This window comes from Chamaea fasciata, unplaced genomic scaffold, assembly GCF_029207755.1.
Source record: "Chamaea fasciata isolate MVZ Bird 193981 ecotype frontalis unplaced genomic scaffold, bChaFas1.0.hap1 SCAF_1, whole genome shotgun sequence".
Lineage (NCBI taxonomy): Eukaryota > Metazoa > Chordata > Aves > Passeriformes > Sylviidae > Chamaea > Chamaea fasciata.
The window spans coordinates 3,277,746-3,302,131 of NW_027094086.1; the positions used below are offsets into that span (position 1 = coordinate 3,277,746).

At 40.2% G+C, this 24,386-nt stretch overlaps 1 protein-coding gene and 1 long non-coding RNA gene across 8 annotated transcripts in view; one reads left to right on the forward strand and one right to left on the reverse strand.

Moving 5' to 3' along the window:
* The window catches only part of TSNARE1 (t-SNARE domain containing 1), a 458,033-nt gene that overhangs the window by 396,860 nt on the left and 36,787 nt on the right, over positions 1-24,386 (forward strand). For all 7 annotated transcript variants that reach the window (XM_066175258.1, XM_066175253.1, XM_066175288.1 and 4 more), the window contains one exon: positions 308-423. In XM_066175258.1, the coding sequence (XP_066031355.1) occupies positions 308-403 (96 nt within the window). In that variant the 3' untranslated portion in view covers positions 404-423. The remainder of the gene's footprint in view (positions 1-307; positions 424-24,386) is intronic.
* Positions 18,460-20,828, reverse strand: LOC136301168 (uncharacterized). The gene is made up of 3 exons (XR_010723803.1): positions 20,689-20,828; positions 18,739-18,897; positions 18,460-18,635 (listed from the first exon to the last, which is right to left on the reverse strand). It is a non-coding gene; the product is annotated as an uncharacterized lncRNA (long non-coding RNA).

The window sequence follows — 24,386 nt, forward strand, 5'->3', positions numbered from 1 at the left end:
CAGATGAAGCTCCAGCATCCCCAGACCAAAACCAAACTGAGTGGCCTTACCCAAGTCCAGTCCTCCAAGCAGAGCCTGGAAATTTAGTGTGACACAGTGATTTAAGCAGGAAGACAGTTGTATAGGAAAAGGGGATTGTATCCAGGAGGAGGAATCTAGATTATCCAGAAGGATAAATCAGTCCAAAAAAGTAGAGAAATTCTTTGCATTGCTTCAGCTTGTTCCAAACCATTCTTTCAACAGAAAAATAACATTTCTTTGTGGATTTAATCTCCATGAATTAATTTCTTTATCTTTCTCCTCTCAGCTACGAGCCAGGAAGATGAAGTGCTGCCTTCTCTCCATCGCCTTGGCCGTCCTGCTGCTCATTGTCATAATCATTGCGGTCTCTGTCAAGCGCTGACCTGGCTGAGGTTTGCACAGGTAAAACCCTTTAGCCAAGTCTTTCCTCATACTCTGTAAGGTGCCTGAAAGACAGTTTAGGAAGCTGATCACAGTAAGAAAAAAAAAAATATCTTCAGAGTCAGAGTCAGGTCTGGCACACTAAGATATTTTCTTTTAAAGGGTATTATAAATATTCTTAATGGATCCTTAAAACTAAGCCAAGGTGATATTCCAACAAAACAACTTATGACCCTTTCCTCTGCTGTTTGTGTCATGTTTGATTTTACATGAATCTCATAGCAATGCTAGCTAATGGATCCAAATTATTAGGATTAGGAGTTAGGGATCCAGAAGCAGTTTTAAAGACTCCAGGCTGAAGCACAGCCAGGGGCAATCCAACAGACCAGAGGTGTTCCCAAGCTTTTATCTTCTGAGATGTTCCAGAGACCCTCCTGAGGTGCAGGAAGACAAACAACTTGAGGTTTCAGTAGGGATGAAAAATAAAAATGGATTTTTGGTGACCTTTGCTCTAGAACTTCACCTAGAAGGCATATTGGTCTCTAGTAGGAGGATTGGGCTGTAATTTTAGGAATACAGGGGAGATATCAAAGCAACTTCATCCTATTAGTGAAGTTTCACCTATAGCATGTTTGCTTTGTAAAACAAAATGTGCTTTAAATGTAAAGTATAAGACACAACTTTTTTTTAAAATTTATTTTCCTTTCTTTTCCCTCACTGCCCTGGGAGAATGTCTCATCAGTTACTTGTGATATTCTGTTTCTGATGAAAGCACGTCTGGGTGTGTCCTTCTTTAGAAGGTCACCAGGCCATTTTTCAAGGAGACAATATCAGATTTACAGATTTCCTACCCCCCAAAAGGGGGCCTGTGTGGCTGCTGCCAGGGCAGAGGTCCCATCTGGTAGAGTCAGAACCCAAAAGCAGCAATGGGACTTTTCCTGCAGACAGCAAATCTCCTGTGAAACTACCCTTGGGAAAGCACAAAGGATTGAGAGATTTTGTTAATTCCTTTGTTTAACAAGGGTTCAGTGTTACTTGAAATGCTCTCCCTTCCACATGAGGATGAGGCTTCTAAAGTGCCTTCTTTCCACTGGGAACTAAAAGGGGTTGGTTCAAAACCATCATAAAAAGATGATTCTTCACACTTCTTAAGCTTTGGCACTTCTGCCATGACATTGTGGCCGTCAAAATTTGGGTACAAGAAGGAATTGTACAAATCAGAAAAAAAGAAAAAAAAATTGTTTAAGGATGTCAAGAACCATCTCACTGGTTTGGATGAGGATGATCACAACCCCTACATCATTGCTAGGAGAAATGGATACAAATATTTTGCTACACTTGAATCTTTACTTAGGTGTTTGGGGAGCCCTGAAGCAAGGATGATATTAGTGAAATGGACTTTTAATTGACTGAGCATCAAGCTTCTTACAGCATATCTATCTATCTATCTGTCTATCTTTTCTATATATTTTTTCCCATTTTTATAGAAGAGACACTGCTTATGGGTGCAAACAGGGATCTGTCCTGCTAATTTAAATCTAGAGCAACTGCAATAGTTTTAATCGCACTGCTCTGCTTTTACTATCCATTAGTTTGGAAATATGTTCCATCAGAATAATCTGTAATATAACACACTTTCTTTTGGTATAGTTAAATATTCCTATCTACTGGAAATTACGAATCTTACCATCAGTTAACTACATCTAGACACATTTTAATCAAAATCCCTTTAGTGGAGAAAGTCAGAGAACAAAATATTCTTACAACAAAGCTCCATTGGAAAACTAAAATTAATCTCCTGTTATGAGATCCATTTCTTGAGGGAAGTGAACCTAGAGATACTAATGAAAGCCCCAGGAAAAATATCATGCTCTACTTTTCATCATCAGTTGTGAAACTAATTATTGAGCTTCTAAAACAAGAGTTACTCTGCAGCAGTAGAACTGGAGGCAGGACCTGCATTGAGTTATACTGGAATAATGATGGTTTCTGATCTTTATAAATGTTTCTTAATCTGGGTTAGCCCTAGTAGTGTGCAGCAGATTTCATATTTATGCTTTGAGGATTTCTAAAGCAGGATGTTTTCAGGGCTTCTGTGCTCATAGTGATAGATGAAATCCTGTTCTGAATTTTAATGCAAACATTTTTTAAAAAAATCCATGTTTTTTTAAATATCAGTGGATATAAAGACTACCTCAAGAAACATGTCCATATAAAGCTCTTTTACACACTTTAAGGAGATAGGGAACAGGTGGGGTTTAATGTGTAACAGCTCTGCATGACTTCAGACAAAATAAAGGGAGGAAAGCAAGTGAGGGAACTAATTACTAATACTCTGGTTGGCACAAGACATATCACTGAATAAAATCACAAGTTTTGTAATGACTGGGAAGAACTGCCACTCAACTTCTCCTCAAAATGTTTGTTCCATCCTGGATTAGTAGGCAGCCAAAAGAAAACCCCCAGCCACACCATTCCAGCAGTTTAAATCCCGCAGGATATTAAAGTTAGACTTCTTTAGTTTTCATGATTGTTGATAAGAAATATGAAGGTCACTATTCAGTGAATTAAAGAAATTATGCCATTAATATCTACGATTGATTAATTAATAATATGATCAGTATTTGTTGTTTTGATCATTAGCATATAAAGTTTGTTTGTTTGTTTTAATTGGTTGATGTTTCTGCTTTTGCAGTAACAATACTAAATCAACAGTTCTTCTCAAAAGCAGAATTTTTTCCCCACACCACAAATCAGACATGTCTTGGACAGACAAGCCCGTTCCTTCCGTAGAGAAGATCGCCTGATGAACCTTGCAGAGTAAAAACGAGCTTTCCCTGTGAGTTTCCCAAGCAGTTGTGCCACCATTGGCTGCTGGCTCAGTGCGTGCAGAGGGAGAGAGCAGCTGTTCAGGAGAGCTCCCAGCCCTGACTTTAGCCTGTCGAGGGCCCTGCCATAAGTGTGTCACTGCTCCCTTGGGGCAGTTTTGTCTGGCAGAGAGAGAGAGAAAAGCATCCACAGCGAATGCTGAGAAACTCCTGAGGACTTGTGTCTGTACATTTGTTTGCTGACACCTTAGGAAAATAGCCCAGGAACTTTTGGGTCACACTGTGCACATCTTGGAGTAACACTGCAGCTGCTCTTTTTTGCTGTTCCATCAACATCAGTGACCATTTTAAAGGACAATATTGCAGGAGCAGTCAGAAAGAAGCTTTTTTGTTGACAACAGCTTTGGCTAGTGTCAATATTTCAGCTAGACAGACCTTCTGTGCCCTTCTTTTGACTCATTTGCATGAGTGCACACTTATCCCAAGTGACAATCAAGACTGTTGGAATACCAAGTTTTAAGCTTTCTTTACAGGAAAATAGAGGTGGCAAACTTTGAGAAGGATGCTGCATGTATGTGACAGCTGGAAATTATGGTTTCCAATGACAACTTTGTCATCTCAATCCCATTAGCTGAAAAAAAGAGGGAATGAATGATAAATTGACTGAGCCCTGTTCTTGGAAGAAGTCATTGCAGCAGAGGGTGCCTTCACCATTACCAAAACACATTTTTGTCAGCCAAAGGTTACTGGAATGAGCACACAGACTTTGCCAAATAGATCCCTTAAATCTTGTGGGTTGTGACTCCTCAGATTTTCCCAGCATTCAGCAGCTTGAAGTTCAAAGCCTTCCTGATACAGGAGACAAGTTATTAAATCTTTAATGGACATTGATTCATTCATTTTTTGATCATTTGACCATTTGGATTTTGAACCATCAATTTCTAAAATATTCACTATCCTGAGCAAGGAGTTGCACTGTGATTACAGTCTCCATGTAATCTTGAATGTACAGACATAAAATCCTTAGATTCATAGAATGGTCTGTATTTAGATGGCGCCTCAAATATCATCCAATTCCAAACCCCCTGCCATGGGCAGGGACACCATCCACTAGCCCAGGTTGCTCCAAGCCCCATCTAACTTGGCCTTGAAATTTCCAGGGATGGAGCAGCCACAACTTCTCTGAGCAACGTGTGCCAGGGCCTCACCATCCTCACAATAAAGATTTTCTTTCTAATATCTCACTTAACATCTTGGACAGTGTCTCCTTAATTGGGCTGTAGTCCATGTAAAAAAGTTATAATCAGGCTGCAAGTATGTGTTTCCCGAATATGCAACTGTCTTGTTTTGGATTTAAATTGAATTATCATAGAAAAGTAGAAAATATTGTTTTAGTTTGGACAATTTTTCTCCTCCCTCACAGTTATGCCTTTCCTTGCATAATTCATTTATGGGTTTCTAATGTGGTTAAAGTGTTTTATGTAACCTGATCAATGAGGACGAGGTTCAGACAGCCGGTTTTACACACCCCATCCTCGGTGTTTGTTTTTCTTTCAGACCTTATGCTTTTTGAGTTGGCTGGATTATTTTAGTACCTCGTGCACTACACTGTCCCTGTGTGCTGTTCCTCTTGCTGCCAACAAATTCAGTCACAGCCCCCTGCGTGTCAGGGTCGTGAGGGTCGGGGTGGCAGAGAGGGAAAGATTGACAAGAGCCTTTGTGGCACTTGGCATTTGTAGATCTGTTGTTCCTTCCAAGCAGGAAACAAGTCTGGGCACCCTCTTCTGACACACACAGCAGAAATTCTGACATTTGCCTGGTGCATCTCTCCCAGGCCATGTCAGGTTACTAAAGCACAGCAGTTCCTACCCAGTGTTGAACAGAGAAATAATTTAACCTTAGGAACTTTGTAAATAAAGGCAAAGGAAAGAGAGTTTTGTTTCATGGTACTGCTTTTGCTTTTTAAACTGTTATCACAGGGCTTTTTTTGGTGTCTCTGTTTTCCCCACACATCTATATGTTTCTTAATATGTGAGTGGCTGAGTTTTAAACCTTGTTTCAATCTTTCAAGCTCCTTAAGGGTCATAATATTCTTGGCAGCTGTCATTGAAATCCTAAAATAATTCACCCCTCTGCCCTGGCTGTGGTATTGCTGCTGTGTTTGCTGTGCAGCACGATCAGGAATCAATAGCTCTGTAATATTTTTTTTCCCCTGTATCCTATTACTTTGAAAAAGTTCCTACATTTAGAGTCAGGTGTCAATTCTTGTCATTTCAGTTCTTGTCTTTTAGCCTATAATTAATTGCTCGGATTCCCGCATCCCTGCTCAATTGTTGCTCTGACAAAAAGACTGAGGTACATCCTGATTCTGCAGTAACTTTTTGCTTCAAATTTAAGTGAGTCAAAAAATGAGACCTGAATTTTCACTGAATAATATATAATGGGCCTGGGTTTATGGTTTGGCCCAATTTCTTAAATTAGGCTAACATTAGGCTAACATTTGTATTCTTTAAGCCTTTCCTGATTCCAATGGCCACATCTCCACTTCTCTCTGCTAAATTATTTCCCTGACAGCACAGTAAAAATGTGCTGCCACAAATGTGCAGAAAAGAGAAATGATTGCTAGTAGGAAAAGAAATTTTAAGAGACAAGAGTCTTCTTTGTACAAAAAAAAAAAAAAAAAAAAAAAAAGAAAAAAAAAAAGAAAAAAAATCCCTCAAAATAACCAGGCAAGAAAGGCAGATGTGCCAGGAAATAGGCAGATTCATTTCTAAGAATTTCTCTGAGTTTTTACTATGGAGACAAACCTTCAAACAGACTCGTGTTTTGATGGGACATCACACAATCAGGTTACTGTGTTTTAATGTATTTCAGATTATGATTGTTGCCTGTCTTATGGTCCTTGACCTTTATCAGTATAACATAATGCCAGGTCATTAACTCTGTGAGAAAGTGAAGGGAGGATGTATCACATTACCTTTGCTTAAGAGCCGATGTGCAGACAGTTTCTGCAGCTCAATTAACTCGAGTTCATTGATTTGATTCAAAAGTCAGTAGGACTTTGTAACAGCCAGCAGCTTTCTTCATCCCATCTCGGGTTTCTTTGCCATCAGTAGGAAAATGAGATACTCCCACTGAATGCACGATGCTGACCCTTCAGATGGATGCCAAGTCTCTGATCTGAACTTCCCAAAGCTCTCTGAATTCAGACACTAATTATTTATGCTTTGTAACTCCTTTAAACTTAAACCATCCTGACACACCTCTAAGGACCTGGCAGAAGAGGGTGATTTTCAGCACCTTCAGTTTGAACTGTGAAACAGCACAAAAATGAATGCACTGATTCAGACCAATGGTTTTTCTTTCGCTTACTGTCCTATTCACAGATGTTTAAGGAAATAACATGTGAAAAGCTGATATTTCAGCTAGAATTGTGGACAACACCAGGCCAAGTGTGGCTTCAGATTGCTAAAATTTCAGTTTCAACTTGGAAAAGATTGTTATAAATCTAGAATATTTGAATGACTCAGTGCCAAGTGACCTCTTCCCTATGGATAGTCTCAGTTCCTCAGGAGCAGTGATATCTGAGGGAGCAGTTGGTGCTCAGCTCAGGGAGCAGTTGCAGTGATTAATGGCTCAGGAGGGTTCTCTGAGGCATAAATCAGTAGCCCCAGGAGAAAGGAGGATTAAACTCTTTATAGGAGCAACACAGAGTCAGAAACTGCTCTCACGTCACTGCACCACTATCAGCTGATGTTTTCAGCTGGAATTATCTGTCTCATTGAGCCCCAAAACTGCAGTGAGCTTGTGCTGTTGTGAGGGTCAAGAGCAAAGGTAAGCACAAGGAAGTCCCTCATCCCTCCTGGTGCCCGTGGACTGTGGAGTGAGTGGACTTGCAGTGAAGTCAGCTTGGGAAGGTGTGTGGTTCTTTTTTATAAAGCACAAGCAGTGGGCTCCTCTGTGGAGACCAATTTCTCTTGGCCTGGGAGTGGTGAGGACATGGGTGAGGGTGCTGCCACTGGGTGCAGAGCTTGGTGTTCGGGGGAACAGGGGTGGCCAGTTCTGTATTGACCCAACAAATGCCACAAATTCTGTATGTTTTACCATCATTCCAATTATCTCAACTGGCTGGACATTGCCTGTAGAGAGAATAAATCTCTTGTTTTCCTTTGCTTCCATGTGCAGCCTTCAGTTTTGCCTCATTAAACAGCCTTTACTTTGTCCCAATGTTTTTTTGTTCCATCTTATTTTCTCCACCCCCACTGCTGCAGTCCTGCTGAGGATGACAGAGCAGCTTGGTGATCACCTGGTGTCCAGCCAAGGTCAAACCACCACAGATTCTTGGAGGTTTTCCTGGGAATAGGGCAGCACAAAGTTCATCAGAGCCATTTCCTACACGATAGGGTCTGATTCTCACTGGTATCCAAGCTCCTTGAAAGTGTTTACTTGAATGTTATCCTTGGTGGTGGTGTCAAAGCAAAGTAATTTTGGATCAGTGATGTCTGGAAGAAAACCTGATAATCAGCACAGGATGGTTTTCGTTGGTAAAAGTCTGGTAAAGAATAAATATTTTGTCAGTTTAGCTGGAAAATCTCATGTCTCAGCAGACAGACTCTTAAAAAGGCAATACACCCATGATTATCTTTTAATGAAGAAAGATGTTGGAGGGGACGGTGTGTCTGGTGTTGTGCCTCTCAGAGTGAGGCAGTTGGGAAGATTTTCTGTTTCTTCAGTGCCAAAAATTCAAGTGCTGTTTCAGGGATGTTCAACAGGTTGGAAAGCATTTCAGTGTCAGAGGAAAATCACTGCAAGTGATTAAATGTACTCTCTGAGTTGCTGTGCTTTGTCCCAGCCATTTCCTCTGAAGCCCTGTTGGTTGTCAACCTTTTCTTGGGACATGGCCCATGATGTGGTGGAGGTTGTTAAATTCTCCTTTGCAGCCTCGTGACTCTTTCCAAGCAACCACAATGATGTGGGAGTTATCCTTCAAAACTGAGAGTGAAATCAGGACTTCTTCAAAGCTGTTTTCGTGGTCTCATTTTCTTCCTAGGAAATAAAAAATACAAAGTTATAAACATTATAAAAATAAGATAAAAATTCTAAGACTTCAACTTCACTGCATTCTTTCTTATGTAGTGGTAACCATGTCTCTGTTAGCTCTCCACCTCCTCAAGAAGGACTAGATATGTCCACATTTTGGTAATATAACTTTGATAATATGTAGTCTGTTCAATATGTACATAGTAACCTCCTAATTGTAATCATCTCTGTGATGTGAGATTCTCAAACCAACTTTAAAAAGAGAATTATAATTCCATCCTACTTGGTGAATTTTCTGAAATATTCCTTATGGCTTCATTAGGTTTTAAAAGGAGTTGGAATCTGCTTCACAACAATCACTCATTTACAGAATGTTCTGCAGCTCTCAAAATAGGCTTTTAAGATGTTTCTGGAAAAGGAGACTTTTGACTTCTGCAACCAGTAGTCTTTGTTTCCTAAAAAACTGCTGGAGAAATGGCTTTTTTAACTTTCGAGTTTGGTACGGAAGTCGCTTGAGCTTTGACATATTCCTAATTCCTCAACAGCCACATTTTGACACTGAAATGGGATTTTTTTTTCCCATTGCAGTGTTGCTGCATAGTCCATAAACCATTTAATTCCTCTCACAAGTAGGTCACCAGAAATTATTGCATTTGTGGGGCTGGTACAAAGAGCCACCACTTCACATGGATCTCATCACCCCATCCCAGGAGGTGGGAGAAGCTCTTTGTCACTGAAACAAGGAGCGAGGTGGAGTGGACATTCAATTTGCACATTACTGAGGTTGATGAATTTCCTCTTGTTAGCTGAACTGCCCTGGCTGTCCATGCACAGCCTGCTGAGAGTGAGGAGTAAAAGCATTAGTCCTGATGTCATGCCATCAAAACTTGCCAAGAATAACATCTCAGCCATTACTGCCTCTCAGCTGACGAGCAGTAACTCATTAAACAGCAATCATTTGATCCCTTTTCATTTTCTGCCTGCTTTTCAGATATTAAAAAAAATAAACCAAGCTGTATTGTCAATGGAATATTTTCAAGGCATCTGCTTTTTCATAGAATCCTATCCAATGAACAAGAGGTTCTTTCTTAAGCCCAAAACAGAATTTTCTCTATTTCAATTTCTGCATGGATTGGTGAGGTTTTATTTGATGGATAGTACTATGCCTTATAAGGGTTTGCTCTATGAAGAGGAATTCTTATTGATTATTTAGAACAAAATTGTTCTCAGTTTTACAACTGCCATTTGTATTATGTTTACAACATGCAATTAAGGACTTCTATTAAAAGTTCTTACAAGGCAGATCCCAATGACCAATGTTTATTTACATTTTTTTCCAGAGCACAGTATTGAAAAGACAATAGAGAAGAAATGCGATGCAAGAGAGGAGCTATAAAACCTCCATTTCAGCTTGTAGAACAAATTTGGGTATTCATTGGCCTAGAAAATCTCTTCTGACACTCAAATATTTCTGTGGAGTGAGAGGCACAAAAATTTCCTGGAATCCCTTTAAATTGTAGCAACTTCTCTTTTACTGAATTACATATTTCAAAGAATATCTTGTTAATGACCAGTATATGGCAAATACATTCTCCAAGCTTATTAGTACAGAAATAATTGCAAGTGGCTGTTATAGTTCATTAAGGCTTATTTATTTTATAGTTCATTAAGGCTAATTTTATCAGTACAAAATATATTTTAATATCCAGTTTTCCAGTTTTGCCTTTTTTTTTTTTTTTTAATGTTTCTCTGCCATCTACTGCTAGTAATAGTTTCTGATATTCTTATTTGGTTCTGGATAATTTTCCACTGTATTTACTGTGAACTACTTATTGGTGGTTTTTAATCAACAGTTTTTCTGGGCAGTAGCAGATGCTAATCTTGATTTGGACATTTATTAATTTACATCTGTTTTTCCTGGGTCTAAAAGGGCTGGTCTAGTTTATTGTTTAATATAAACAAAGCATATCGCAGTAGCTTGACATGCAGTTAAACTCACCAATTTTCCAGAGATAATTGGAGAGCCAATTTGCCAGGCTGGATTTGAATTAAATATTTATTATTTTGTTGTTTGTAACGAGGTTTTATATGGAAAACTGAGTTTCCTCGTGCCCTCTGCTCAGTGTCTGGCTGAGCCACCCCCTCCATGGCACATCTGGGTTTGATATCTGCCAGAGAGAGGCAGATTTTGCATGGCTCAGGTTCTCCAACAGATCACCAGGGAACATTCTTCATCTCTAATGCATTCTTCATTTTGATCTGAAGAGAAACTAAAGAGCAGCTTTACCTTAAATCTAATAAAATTATCTCAGAGACAGAACGATGCTCAGTTTGGTAAAGGGAACTCACATCAGCTCAGACATGGGGAGGAATTGATTTCTTTTCCTTACATCTTTTCCACTTTCAGTGAATACTTAAATATTTATTGATGAAAGGACCAGAATTTGAGTACACTCCCTCTCCTTCCTGTCTTTGCTATCAACAAACTGTGCCTGTTTAATGTCTCTCTCATCAGTCATTTACACTTTTGGAACAGTGAAGCAACTACAAAACAGATTAAATGGTGACCTCTCCTGCACGTGTCATGCCCTCCTGGTTTATGGCAGGAATCCAGTTTCCTTACTCGGGGTTTAAAGCAAGATCTAGGTTTGAATTCTCATATAACTGTGTAAATCTAAAGCCAGAAGGAATTTTCTGTGGAGCACTAAACTGTTCTCCTTCACTCTTGTGGGATTAAAGGAACCAATGTGACAGCATTCAGGAGTACCCAAAGAGCCATTTCTGTCCTTCATTCTCACAGGGATAAAGCAACATTTGAGTCTCATACAACTGTTGAAAAATTTAGGTGAGGAAAGGCCATCACCTTAAAATTTACTTTTTAAAGTTGTGGATATACTGAATTTTAGAGCCTGCTGACATTTTGGTGTGGCAGTTTCAATTCAATTTTCTGTTGCAGGTGGTTTTTTCTTTAGGTGAACTCAAAATTAATTTTTTTGCTAGTGCACACACAGACATGTATGCACACACAGAGGCACGTATGCACACACACTTCAGGAATCCGGGGTAATCAGCAAGACTAAAAGAAATCCTGAACTTGGAGTGTGGAAAAAACTCACAGAGATTATTACAGTCAGGGATAAGAGTAAAGATTGCTCCAGCTATGAAGAGGAACGAAAGTGCAAGAGGTTAACACACAGCCAGCCTTCCCTTCCGTTTTCTTGGAGCTGAAGCACAAAGTACTAACAGGATTAGGTACTAAGTGCATGAATCTGTGTGTGTATGTGTGTTTTCCTGTTCATATCTGTGTCAGACAGGATGAGAGAGAGAGCTGGGGTTGCTCAGCCTGGAGAAGAGAAGGCTCCGGGAAAATCTCAGAGCACCTTCCAGTACCTTAAGGGGCCTGATAAAAAGAAGGCAGAGAGACTTTTTGTACAGTGACAGGACAAGGGTAGGTGGTTTTAAACTGACAGAGAGCAAGTTTAAATGAGATGTTCAGAAGAAATTCTTTACTCGGAGGATGGCAAAGCACTGGCACAGGTTGCCCAGACAAGTTGTGGCTGCCCCATCCCTGGAAGTGTTCAAAGCCAGGTCGGATAGGACCTTGAGCAAACCTGATTCAGTGAGTGACATCCTTGCCCATGGCAGAGGCTTAGAGTGAGATGATCTCAAAGGCCCCTTCCAATCTATGCCATTCTGATGATTTGATTACTTTCTTTGCTAAAACCAGTTTAGTTTCACCGTAAAACATGGTGCAAATCGGATACTGTTGGTTTCAGTTGTTTCAATACAAAACAAAGGGCTTTAAGATTACTCTGCATTGCTGTGAATAAGCACTGAATGCTTTCCCTTTGAAACGTTTTCCTAAGTCAAAAAGGTGGCCATTCTTTCTTTTGTGTTGTTTACAATGGACGGTCATGAGGGCTGTTTTTGTCTAAACACCCGGGAAGTTAATGAGCTTACTTCCATGGGAACAGAAAATCCTGCTGTGAGTCCGTGTAATGCCTTTTTCCCTGGTAAGATCTTGGTGCACATGGGCACAGTGGAGAAAAGCTGCTCAGTAGCCAGGGAAGCAGATTTTCATCTTCCAGGGCACTGCAGTATTTTTCGTCTCAAATTCCACTATGAAAATTAAATTGAAGGCACCTTTGAGACCATCTCGTTCCAACCTCCCCCCATAATCAAGGCCAGCTTCCACCAGACCAGGCTGCTCAAAGCCCCACCCAGCCTGGCCTTGAATCCTTCTAGAGAAGTTTCAGTGCCTCAACACCGTCACAGTAAAGAATTTCTTCCTAACATTCAATCAAAACCTGCTCTCTGGCAGTCTGAAGCCGTTCCCTCTTGTCCTGTCCCTCTCTGCCCTTGTAAAAGATCCCTCTCCAGCTCTCTTGGAGCCTCTTTGGGCACTGGAAGGGGCTCTCAGGTCCCTGAAGTTCCATGTAGGACACACTTTGGTTTTGTAAGACTCTCCTGTTCCTGAGAGTTCTTCCTCCTGCCAGGCTAAGTACAAGTCCTTCATCCAACCCCCACCAACAAATAATCCCCAGCCAAAGCTTTACGCTCGATGCTGCAGCTCAGAGAACCAAATCCCTTGCTGAAATGTTGGATTCACTAACTGGGAAACTGGGAAAGTTTAGGCCTGCCAGAAATATTTTGTCAGCCTGTCTTAGGCTTTCCAGTGAAAGGCAGGGTTTTGCTCTCTGTCAGATTTTTTATTTTTATTTTTAATCTCCTTTTGATGAGCTTCCTATTGGGTTTTTTAGCTACTTACAGTAGAAAGTTAACTTTTTTAATTGTGGTTTCCAATAAAAAAAAAACCCCAAAAAACCTCATCACTTCAGAGTCCTTCTTGCTTTCATTTATTCCTGCTGTTGCTTTTACTCTTGACATTCAGCCTCCTCAACAAGTCCTGATATGACACTCCATAAAATCTTTATCCTGTCAAAGCCCTGCTGTGAGCATTGCCCAGTGCTTCCAGAATCTGCATTTAGCATCCATTCATATGACTCCATTGGTGGGGCTCTCTTATCGCTGAGTAGCCCTCCAGCTTTATATGAAAGGGCACAAAGTTAATGAAAACAGCATTAAAACTTGATTAGCATTTAGTGAGATCACTATGACTCGTTCTGAACTTAATATTAGTTTCATCATTTTATTCTTTTTTAACTCACAGTATCCAGAACCAGAGACAGCAGAAACAGTCCTATCAAAGAGCCAGTTTTTCAGGTGAGGATGTTACGTCAGAAGGAAGGGATGGCTTTGATTTTTAAGGGTTAGGGAAAATTTTATGTCTTATTTCATCCTTTTGTCTTTTGACAGAAGAGCCACTCACTGGAAGTGATGTTTCTTTTCCGTACATTTTGACTTAAATTCCTGGAGAAATGAATCCTAGAGGCAGGAAGATCTCTTGAAAATGTCACAATATACCAAACTTTTTTCAGAGTGTTAATGAGGATTTTTCTCCAGACAAAATCTTGCTTGCTGCTGCTTTTCTTGGGGGAGAAGAAGAGTTGAAAACTCAGTGTAATGGTAGTACAGACAGGGAAATTGCCTGCCATGCAAGTGAAAAGCAGACTAAAGAATGCTTGAGTATAAACATTTGTATATTCTCCATTCATAGCCCTTGCTCTAGCTCAGGCCAGACCTCCAGGGGCCTCAGGTGTATTGCCGATTTTAAAAATACCAAGAACATTTCTCTGGCCTCAGGGCTAAATTACAGGTCTTTGTTACTTAAGCAAATCCTGCAGTTCCATACTGTAGGGTAGCATCTCGTAAACCTTAACTCTGAGTCTTCTCTGGGTCCTATGTGGTTCTTTTGTGGTCCTAAGACATTTTTATGCATTTTTGGCTGTGTCTCTGTCTCTGGAAGTACCCACACTGTTACACTCTGCTGAGGAGGATGACCTCTTGAGCTAAGAAATGCCAGAGAATTTGCTGCAACAGGTGTAGAGATTTTTTTAGCTCCAGTTGGGAAGCCTTTCGGAATAGCTTTGGTAGATTGTGCCTAAAACTTCTGTGTTTGAATCATCTCCAGAGAGGCAGCAAGGAAAGGTGGATTTGTGATAAGGTTTCTCAAATGTGTGGTGCTGTTCAGCAAAGGAAGAGGATAGAATAATTGGAATGGAACGGAACGGAATGGAATGGAATGGAATGGAATGGAATGGAATGGAATGGAATGGAATGGAATGGAATGGAATGGGTTGAGGCATCCACCCCTAGGAAGACTCTTGGGTCAAAAGAAAGTGGTTTGTTCTGCCTGAGAATGTCAGTCCTACCACAGAGAAACCTTCAGGTAGCACAGGTTTTATATATTTGACTGCTCTGATGTTCTTGGGGACCAGAGTGAGACACAGACATTGACAGAAGTGAAAATACTTCTGCAAGATAAACAACTCTAGCTGAGGGACTTCGGCCTTTCTCTTTTTACAGAGGGAAACCTCAAGAAACAATCAAGAAATTATGTTCCAGAATGCACAAAACCTATATTTTATTTTCATTATTTGGGCTGAAGGACTGATTAGATGACTGATAAAGAACTGGATGGAAAAGTGACAATTCCAGCTTAAATCTCGATTTTGACACGTATCTTTCCATGGGAAAATAAGCCATTTTTGTGTTCATTTCTCTTTCCCAGATTTGGACAATGGCATTTGGACCAATTGTTTCAATTATTTGGTTCGTTTGGGTCAGCTCTTCTAAAAACAGGTGTAAATCTCTGACCCAAAGGTGTGTTTTTATGTCAAATTCACTGAGTGCTTCCACTCTCACAGATAATACAGGAACATTAAGAGAGGTCGTATAAGGACTTAGGCTGATAAAAGGACCTAAGGAGAAGAGCTGGACAGAATAATCTGTCATGTGTTGAGTCAGCTAATAAAAAGGTAGTTACTTAAAATGTCTACAGGCACCAAAGCGTAACGGAAGTCTCAGACAAAGGAAAATAATTGAAATTACTATGGACGTAATGAGAAATGCACTATCAGGTTTTGCAAAGGCTGAGACCAAGGGTTTGATTCTTGAGCAGCAGCAGAATTGCATGTAGCCAAGTGTAAAAAATAATGAATTAAAAATGGATTTATTAAAGGGTATTGCGGAGGCTGGCATTAAGCGAACCCAGGCCGTCAGTTCTGGAGCTCAGCGAGACTCCAGGTACTCTTTTTGTTAGAGTGAACGGAAATTGAAGCATTTAGTGCTGAACAGTGTTGTTTGCCTCACATTCCTTTAATAATGGACTGTAAACCTGCGTGCTGAACTGAAGATGCTGTAACACAGATGTAAATAAAAGTCCTGCCTTTCATCCAGCAGGTCTCAGCTTACACTCCATGCACCCCTCTGAGGGGCAGAACATTCAATATTCTTGTTTTAAAGGCAGCAAAACTAAGATTTAAAGAGATTAAATCACTTGCTGGAGGCTGTTGGAGAAGCAAAATTGTGTCAGCTTCTCCCAAGCTCTCACCATTCAAGCTCAAAGAGACTTTATTTGCACCGTGCTCTTTTCAAAGTATATGTTTAGATAAATGAAGGGGAAATATCTGTGGCATAAATCTCACTATTTCAGGAGAAGTGCTTTGGGGATTAATTTGATCTGCTCATTTCTGGGTAGATACCAGGAACTCTGCTGTGTGTATTTAAAGCACACTGGTCCCACCTATTGGGGCTGCTGGGGAATTGATTGCATTGGGTTGCAGTAGGTCGTTTGTCTTCATGCTGATGATTTTGTTTGGGTTTAGTAGTGTTTCATTATTTTCCACTCCAGGGTATTTTTCACCATCTAAGGGATTTCAGGTGTAAATGTATTCCCACAACCCTGCTGAGAATTTCACTGCTGTGGTTGGGTCAAATATTGATTGTGACCTCTGCATGAGGAAGGTGTTGAAATTTAACATCAACTTTTCTTTCTTATACCTCATTTTATGCAAAAAAAAAAAAAAAAAAAAAAAAATCAAAATCTCCACGTGAGTCTGCTGTAAGGATTCCTAAGGAAAGGCAAACTGAAGTCAAATGGAGAAAGTCAGATCCATCATCGTGAACTTGTTCATCTAAAAGTTAGAACTCTCTGAAAAGTTAGAGCTCTCTGAACCCCCCTTTGGACAGCCAAAATTGTAGCTATAAATAGAGGCTGAGCAGTCCTATTAGTGTTTTAGTCTCTCTTTTAGTGTTACCTCAGATGATGAAACCGCTTTGGAAGCTGCCTGCTCCTTCCTGATGGCTTTGCACACATGTGGGTAAATGTCCTTTGGAGGAGAGGAGAGGAGAGGAGAGGAGAGGAGAGGAGAGGAGAGGAGAGGAGAGGAGAGGAGAGGAGAGGAGAGGAGAGGAGAGGAGAGGAGAGGAGAGGAGAGGAGAGGAGAGGAGAGGAGAGGAGAGGAGAGGAGAGGAGAGGAGAGGAGAGGAGAGGAGAGGAGAGGAGAGGAGAGGAGAGGAGAGGAGAGGAGAGGAGAGGAGGAGAGGAGAGGATTTAAAGACACAAGTCCATCCAGTCCACAACCATGATTTTTGATGGGACTATTTAGGGATGCTGAAGAAAACAGATGAGAAAAAAAGAACAAGAAGCATTTAAAGAAGTCAATTAGAGCATTGCGAAGTTTTAAAAAAGATCCACCATAGAGTTTAACTCAACTTTTCTGCTCACTGCCTCTAATTCACCCAACAAGACAGTGAGGATGGTGAAGTACACAGAGGTTTTTCCCATGTGTTTGGGAAGAGCCCATGGCTAAAACTGAGGACAAAATACAGAGTAGGACAAATTGGTCATGGGTGTAGACAAGGGGACAATTAAATATCAAGCAACAAAATAGACTGTATTGTTATTTCTAAACTGCTGGTAATTTTCTTCAGCCCTGGTGTTTTGGTCAGGACATCAGGTGAACAAAAATCATTAATTACTTTAAAATAGCCCTCAAACACTTGCAACATGCCAGTGTGAAGTTCAGGTTTTTGGCCTGCTTTATTCCAACTGTTCCAGCATTCTGTGTTCATTGCTTTTTTGGCTTTGTTGAAAAGCCAGAAAGTAGGTGCAGCATTTTAGTACCTTCCAAAATAACTTAATCTTTACTGAATGCCTAATTATTTTACAGCATCCAGCTCTATATTCAGGGAGCCTGTACCTGGAACTAGGACTGCTGCCTTTTTTTTACTGTAATGTGATTCACAGACTCCACAAGAAGAACGTGGTGGTTCTGCAGAAAAATATTTTTATTTTCTCCTCTATATTTGAAAGATAAAAATACGGCAAATATTAGAATAAGGTGTCTACAATTAAATTCTTGTTTATGCTTCAGACCTCTTTCTTTAAAAATTACCTTGAAAATGTAGCTCAAATGGCATCATATATAATTTTCCTTCAGCTACCGGAAGCAGAGTGCTGTGTCTTCTGATAATTCTTTCTTTTTTTTTAGTCATCTAAAATTCAAAGTAATTCTTATAATCAGGTGAAGTACTAGTTATTCTCCAATTTTATGCCTTGAATGGTTCCAGAAATAGCTTTCTATTTTCCCTTATAAATGATACTGGAAACTACAGAGGACAAAACAACCCCAGTTTTGTCCCTTTTTTCCTAATAAAAACGATAATAAAAAGCAGAAGCATTCTGTCAGCTGTGCAGCACAACTTCTCATCTGGAGACCTCCAAACACTTTTGAAAGCACATGATATTAACTGTGCTTTAGTGACTCAGGAAACAGCGGCACACAGTTTAGCAATTTTCCTAGTATCACACTGAAAGTCCGCAGCAAAGAACTTTAAAGCACAAGACCACGACTCCTCCTGTTTTATTGCTACAGGATTACTTCAACTTCAGCATCTTCTCCATCCTCTCTCAGCTGAATTTCCTGCACCCAGCTGTGCTTGGTTAGATGGGATTTAATGATAAATCCATCTTTTAATTGCTACTCTGATGACAGGAGAGAAGGGATCTCTTCCTTTTCAAACTCATCATTGTTAGGATGCAGTTTGGTCACCGAGGGGAGGAGTTGCTTGAGACTCAGAGATGAGGCTAATTATTTATTTGTTTGTTTATCTGATTTTTTTTTTTACTAATTAATTAATTTGTTCTGATGGGGTTCCTGTGCTGTGCTCATCACTGGGATTTCTCAGCACATGCAGGGTCATAGGAGACTTGTCTTGCTGGAGGTCTGGTGTTTGGAGGGCTATAAATGAGATATGGTTCTGAATCCTGTAGGACATTAAAATGCTCCCAATAACAAGGCCAGGACTAATGAAGGATGCACAACACCACGGTGAATGTACTGCTTTATTCTCCAGATTCTCTCACAACACTGTAAGGCCCAAACACAGAGGAGATGCAGCTGAGTTACTCCTGATGAGTATCACAACCTGCTACACATGAAGTACTGAAAACCTAGAAACCTAGTGGAAATGAAAGAAAAAAAAATTCATCATTATTTTCATTTTAAAGGAATACTAGGAAAATTGCTTCATGCTAATTTTCATAATATTAAGATGTACAGACCATTCCTATGATTGACTGGAGACCTCCCATAGAAGTCCAGCTGCCAATTTGAGAGGCTTCAAGTGTCATGAGATTAAGTTCTGGGCTCCACCTTCCCCAGAGTAGTCTGTTATTTAACTGATGGACTGCTTTAATCATTTTGGCTGCCTAAAGCCTCTGCTGGAAGAAACTGTGAGTTAATATCACTGGAAAACAGGCCTGAAGAATTAACTGTAGCACAGATGAAGAGGGTTTTATTCGTTTAATTCTTGGTGGCCAGCCTTACAAATCCCTTATTATTCATTCATGGCAGTGTCATTTTTAAAATGCAAATTCCTTCCCATTGTTCTCCCCCATCTCAATGAATTTCCTTTGAAGTATCCCTGGAGCTTTTGAGGGGCCACCCACAATGGGATCACTGTGATCAGCCAGCTTGCAAAAGAGTGCCCTGCACCAGCTCAGGTGAATTCAGCTGGGTCCTGCTTAGCAGTCCCAGCTTTCAAAAAGCATCCAGGCTTTGTTTAAGAGGAAGGAAAAAAGGTAAAATAAAGGATATCAGGCCAGGTATTTTTACCAAGCCTTTTTGGTGAGGTTGCCTCTCCTGAGACACATCAAACCCCCGTGTCAGCCACCATCACATGGCAGTGAGGTCAATAATATTAATAGATCTGGTTTGTCTTGCCCATGTTCTGTTGGTTTGGGAAGAGCATAGCTCTCTTACAACATCCATTTCAAAAAAGAGTGTCAAGGCTCAGCTGGCACAGAATTCCTGTATCCATGTGGGGAATAGTCCATTGTCCTTGGTCCTTGCTACCATTCAGCCATGGTTACAAGTTTTTTCAAGGCAGGAATAGCTGCCCCAGGCCAAAATTGGGATAGAAATAATTCTATGAATGGAGCAAGGCCACTCTGATCAGCAGGAGCTGTAGCTGCAGGAGGCTTGGTGAACATATTGGAGGCAATTATTGTGTTTTCAGGTAAAGTCCAGGTTACTGAAGGCATTGTCTGATTCAACCTTCCAGGAGCAACATAAATACTGATAATAATGACCATAATTGCAAGGTAAATTACATTATCAGTAATGGCTAAATAGTTTAATAGTCTTCATCAAATGACAGAGTACCTTATCCAGCAGTGAGACTTGCTGGCTCCTGTGTGCTAATGCAGCCAGTACTTAAAACTGGAACCAATGTATTTTTGAGTAAAGATTTCATTACTTGAGTTAAAAACCTATTTTTATCCTTTTGACGTGGTTTGTGGAGAGAGTTCATGCACACTAAGCAACCCTTGAAATTTGTGGCCAGAAAGCGGTAGTTTAAAATTTATCAAAGTTTGTATGTTATTAATGGGGTGCTCATAAGAATAATATCAATTTTTTAATGTCATTTCCCACTATGAGTGCAGGAAGCTGTGGTGTTCTCAGTCAACAGCATTTTCCTGAACTGGTAGATCAAAACTACAAATACACTGCTGGAAATTCACGAGTTGTGAATATATGTTGATTTTATGGAGTGGAGAAAAGAAGGTTTCAGAGTGACTGTATTTTGGCCTTCAGGTACCTGAATGGAGCCTACAAAAAGAGTAGAGAGAAACTTTTGACAAGGGCCTGTAGTGACAGGACAAGGGCAGCGGTTTTAAACTTACAGAGGGCAGGGTTATATCAGATTTTAGAAATAAAATCTTTACTCAGAGGGTGGTGAAGCCCTGGCACAGGTTGCCCAGGGAAGCTGTGGCTGCCTTATCCCTGGAAGTGTCCAAGGCCAGGTTGGAAAAGGGCTTGGAGAAACCTGGTCTAGTGGAATGTGTCCCTACCCATAGCCAGGGGTGGAACTATGTGATCTTTGAGCCTTCCAACCCAAGCCATTCTATAATTCTATAATATGATTCTCTGACTGGTAATGATCCACATCCATAAACCAACCATCCTTTTGACTCCCTTACAATTGTCTTCCTCCTTGGTTTAAGACTCACCCAATAGAGCTTGATGTCCTCACATGGTCGAGCACTTTGTGCTACTGCCCAGCCTAGAACGGCAGTACTGCATCTCTCCTACTTTTAAAACAAGGTCTGGACGCTCTTAAGAGAAATGTTGGTGCTTTCAGAAAAAAACCTTGCCCTACTCCCTATGAAAAAGCTCTCTGGAAAATTCTGTGGAAAATGCCCTGAAGGTGCTGGTGGACACGAAGATGAGCAGGGGCCAGCAGCAGGACCTTGCTGCAGAGGCAGCAAACAGAATCCTCAGCTGCATTAGGTGTATTTCCAGGTGAGGGAAGTGATCTTTACCTCTACTCAGCACTTCCAACCCACACCTGTGATACAGGTTAACACGTGGCCAGATTTTTATAAGCCACCAGTAAATGTATCAATCTCTGAGGGTTCAACCCTTGCAGATTGATTTAAAATAATTTCAGCAACACTGCTCTTTAGAGGTGTTTTGAAAGGTAAAAGGCTTAATAAATGAAAAGTATCAAAATAACAAATGTTACAGAAAACAAAAGAAAAGTCACACACAGGTGTCCGAGAAAGCCTGACACTCTGCTAGAAACACTCCAAAAAGCCCTTCCTTCCTTTGGGCTCCTTCCTAAATACTGAATGTTTTAGGAGGGACAATTTGGCTTGCTGCCAATAGGGAGAAGTACAAGATTTGAAGAACAGGGAAAAGGTTCAATAGATGTTTCTCTCTTGGCCCTGAGCCAATCACTGTCAGAAGGGTATGGAAGTTTCTGGGTTCTTTTCCTTATAAGAAATGCAAGGGGTGAGTCTTAAACTTTTCCCTGTATGGAAAACACTTGTTGGGTTTGGGAAATCCATTCCAACACACCTGAAGTGCTGTTTCCAATTCTGGGCTCCTCAGTACAAGAGACACATGGACATTATGGAGAGAGTGCAGCAAAAGGGCCACAAAGAGGAATAGGGGTCTGGATCATCTCTTCCAGAGCTGGGACTGATCAGCCAGGAGAAGGAAAGCTGAAAAGGAATGTTATTAATTCCCAAAATGTGGGAAGGGAGGGTGCAAAGATGGAGCCAGGTTCTTTCCAGTGGGTTCCCAGTGACAGGATCAGCTGCAATGGGCACAAACTGAAACACAGGAGGCTCCCTGTGGATATCCTTTCAACCTCAGCCATTTCATGACTCTCTGATTCCAGGTGCTGATAATTAGAGAAAACTGGGAACATTGTTGCCTGGACAAGCCAAACATCCTCAAACAATGGTGTGGCCAAGTTTGCAGCTTCTCACAAATTTCATTAGCAACTAGGTAGTGAGTGACATGAACTTCCTTCACCAAATTCCCTTAGCTCTGTTGGGATTTTGTGCTTTGTATTTGGCTCCATGGATGTCTGGGAGACCTACTGCTGCTTTTATATGTGATTTGTGGATTTATTAAATGGATTTGGGAGTTAATTGTGTTGGGATGGTCCTGCCTGCCAACAGGAAACCAGGACAGCATTTTCAATGCCCTTCACTCTGCATAATCTAAATAAATTCATGAATGCACAAAAATTATTCTACCTTTTTCCTTTTGCCCAGCAGAATGTGTTGGCTCAAAGAGCTCAAATTTGCTGTAATCGCCTTTTCCTCTCCAGTAATTCCTTAGGAGTCAGCCATCTCCTTCAGAGAACTGCACAACTCCCACCAAATCTAATTATTTCAGATTTTGTTTTTCTTTATGAACTTTTGGCATATTTTGTAGTAGGTTGAGAGAGTAATCAGTAACTTGTGAGTGAGAGAATCACAGGAGCACAAATATTGGGAGGACACACTCCTTGATATATCTGCTGAAGTCAGGACTGCTTTGAAATTCAGTCATTAATTCTTAGTAGTTTAAGAAATTAATCTCTTAAACAGGTTTATCAGAGAAATAGGATTTTGGGACTCAAAAATAAAACTGTAAAAGAGCAAAATTTAGATTTTGAAAGGGTGAGAACAGAGTCTTTTTTGTATTACCAAAACGTTCCCCCCCCTTTTTTTTTTTTTAAACTAAGAAACAGTGAAAACTATGTAAACTTAAATACCCTTATAATCCTACTATATACTGTGTTATTCTTAAAAATGGATTTCCAGATAAGGTATTTTTACTGTACTATATGTTCCATTACTTAAAAGTTATCTTTACACAACCCTGTTCTGAAAAGGCATCAGAAGTGAAAAAAAAGAACATCTGTTACATTACACTCTAAAATAAAAAGTTGTTTTTACTGTCTATTTAGTTTAGTTTTACAGGAACAAACTAAAGAGGGCTGAACTGTTTTGTTTAAGAGATAATTCCTTGCTCCTTCCTGGTGAAGCATTCAACATTTCTCCTCATACATTATCTGGCCTTTTTGTTTTATCCTTGCTATTCTGTCAGAGCAGTCAGCACAGGACTTCGTTCTCTTGTGGAAAAAGCTATGGATTTTGGTCTTGGAACATTAAAGCTTAATTTTGATTGCATTTCCACCAAGATTTTAGATTTTTTTTTTCTTCATGTGTGACTAGGAAAACTCAGTTTTACTAATTTATTAGGAATTCATCAATGTTTCTAGAACTCTTCTGAAAAAGAACATAAGTTTCTTGCTCACTTCAGGTTTAATAAGATCTTAATGCTGGTTTTGGAATGTAAGAAAACAGATTTATGCTCTGTTAATGTGTTCTCTCCTGCTTCTGGGATCTCAAACAAGCATTTGTTTGCATGGTGATCATCTACATATTTTGAAATAGTTGCAGTTGTGGAACACATGCATTCTGTAGGGCCTTTTATCTTCCCTACCTTTAGAAAATACATATAGATCTCTCCCATTTCACATATAGACCTCTCCCATTTCACATATAGACATCAGATTCTACTGGAACAGAGAAAGACAACAAGTTTTTTACTCTGTCAATCCCACTTTACGATTTTTTCATTATTAAAGGAGATAACTTAGAATAAAGAAAATAAAAATCATAGACTCACAAAAAGGTTTGGGTTATAAGGAGCCCCAAAATCATCGCATGCCAGGCCCCTGCCATGGGCAATGACACCTTCCACTATCCAGGTTGCTCCAAGTCCCATCCAGCCTGGTCTTGAAATTTCCAGGGGCATAGAATGAGATGGGGCAGACACAGCTTCTCTGAGCAACCTGTGCCAGGGCCTTACCATCCTCGCAAGGAAGAATTTCTTCCTAATATCTAATCTAAATCTCTTGTGTTTTAGTTTAAAGTATTTTGAAAATATTCCTCCTCTTTAAAATTTTATAAGAACTTCAAGATTAATAGTAATTTAGCATTTTTGTTTGCCATTCCTGCTCACGAGAGCAGTTGCTTCTTCAGTACTACAATGAGTGTAACATCACGCTGCAGTGAAATCCAAAGATAGCACATCTCCAGTGGAAACAGGGAGGGAAATCACTCCTACAAAATGAACTGACATTTCTATATGTCAGTTGAAAGTTTTGTTTTTCGATACAGACCAGATCATGCCCGGGAAATGACAATCCCCCTATTCTTTCTGAATCACCTATCATTACTAATAGTACACCCTGTCACAGATACTCAGGCAAAATATATAGTGCACTATATAGGAAGCAGAGTAGAACCCAACTCATTTTCCTCACAGTGATAGTTCAGAGAAACAAAACTGATTTTCACCAGTAAAGTGCAGAGGCACTCAGAGAAATGATAGCACTTCTTTCCTCATCCAGGGACTTGGC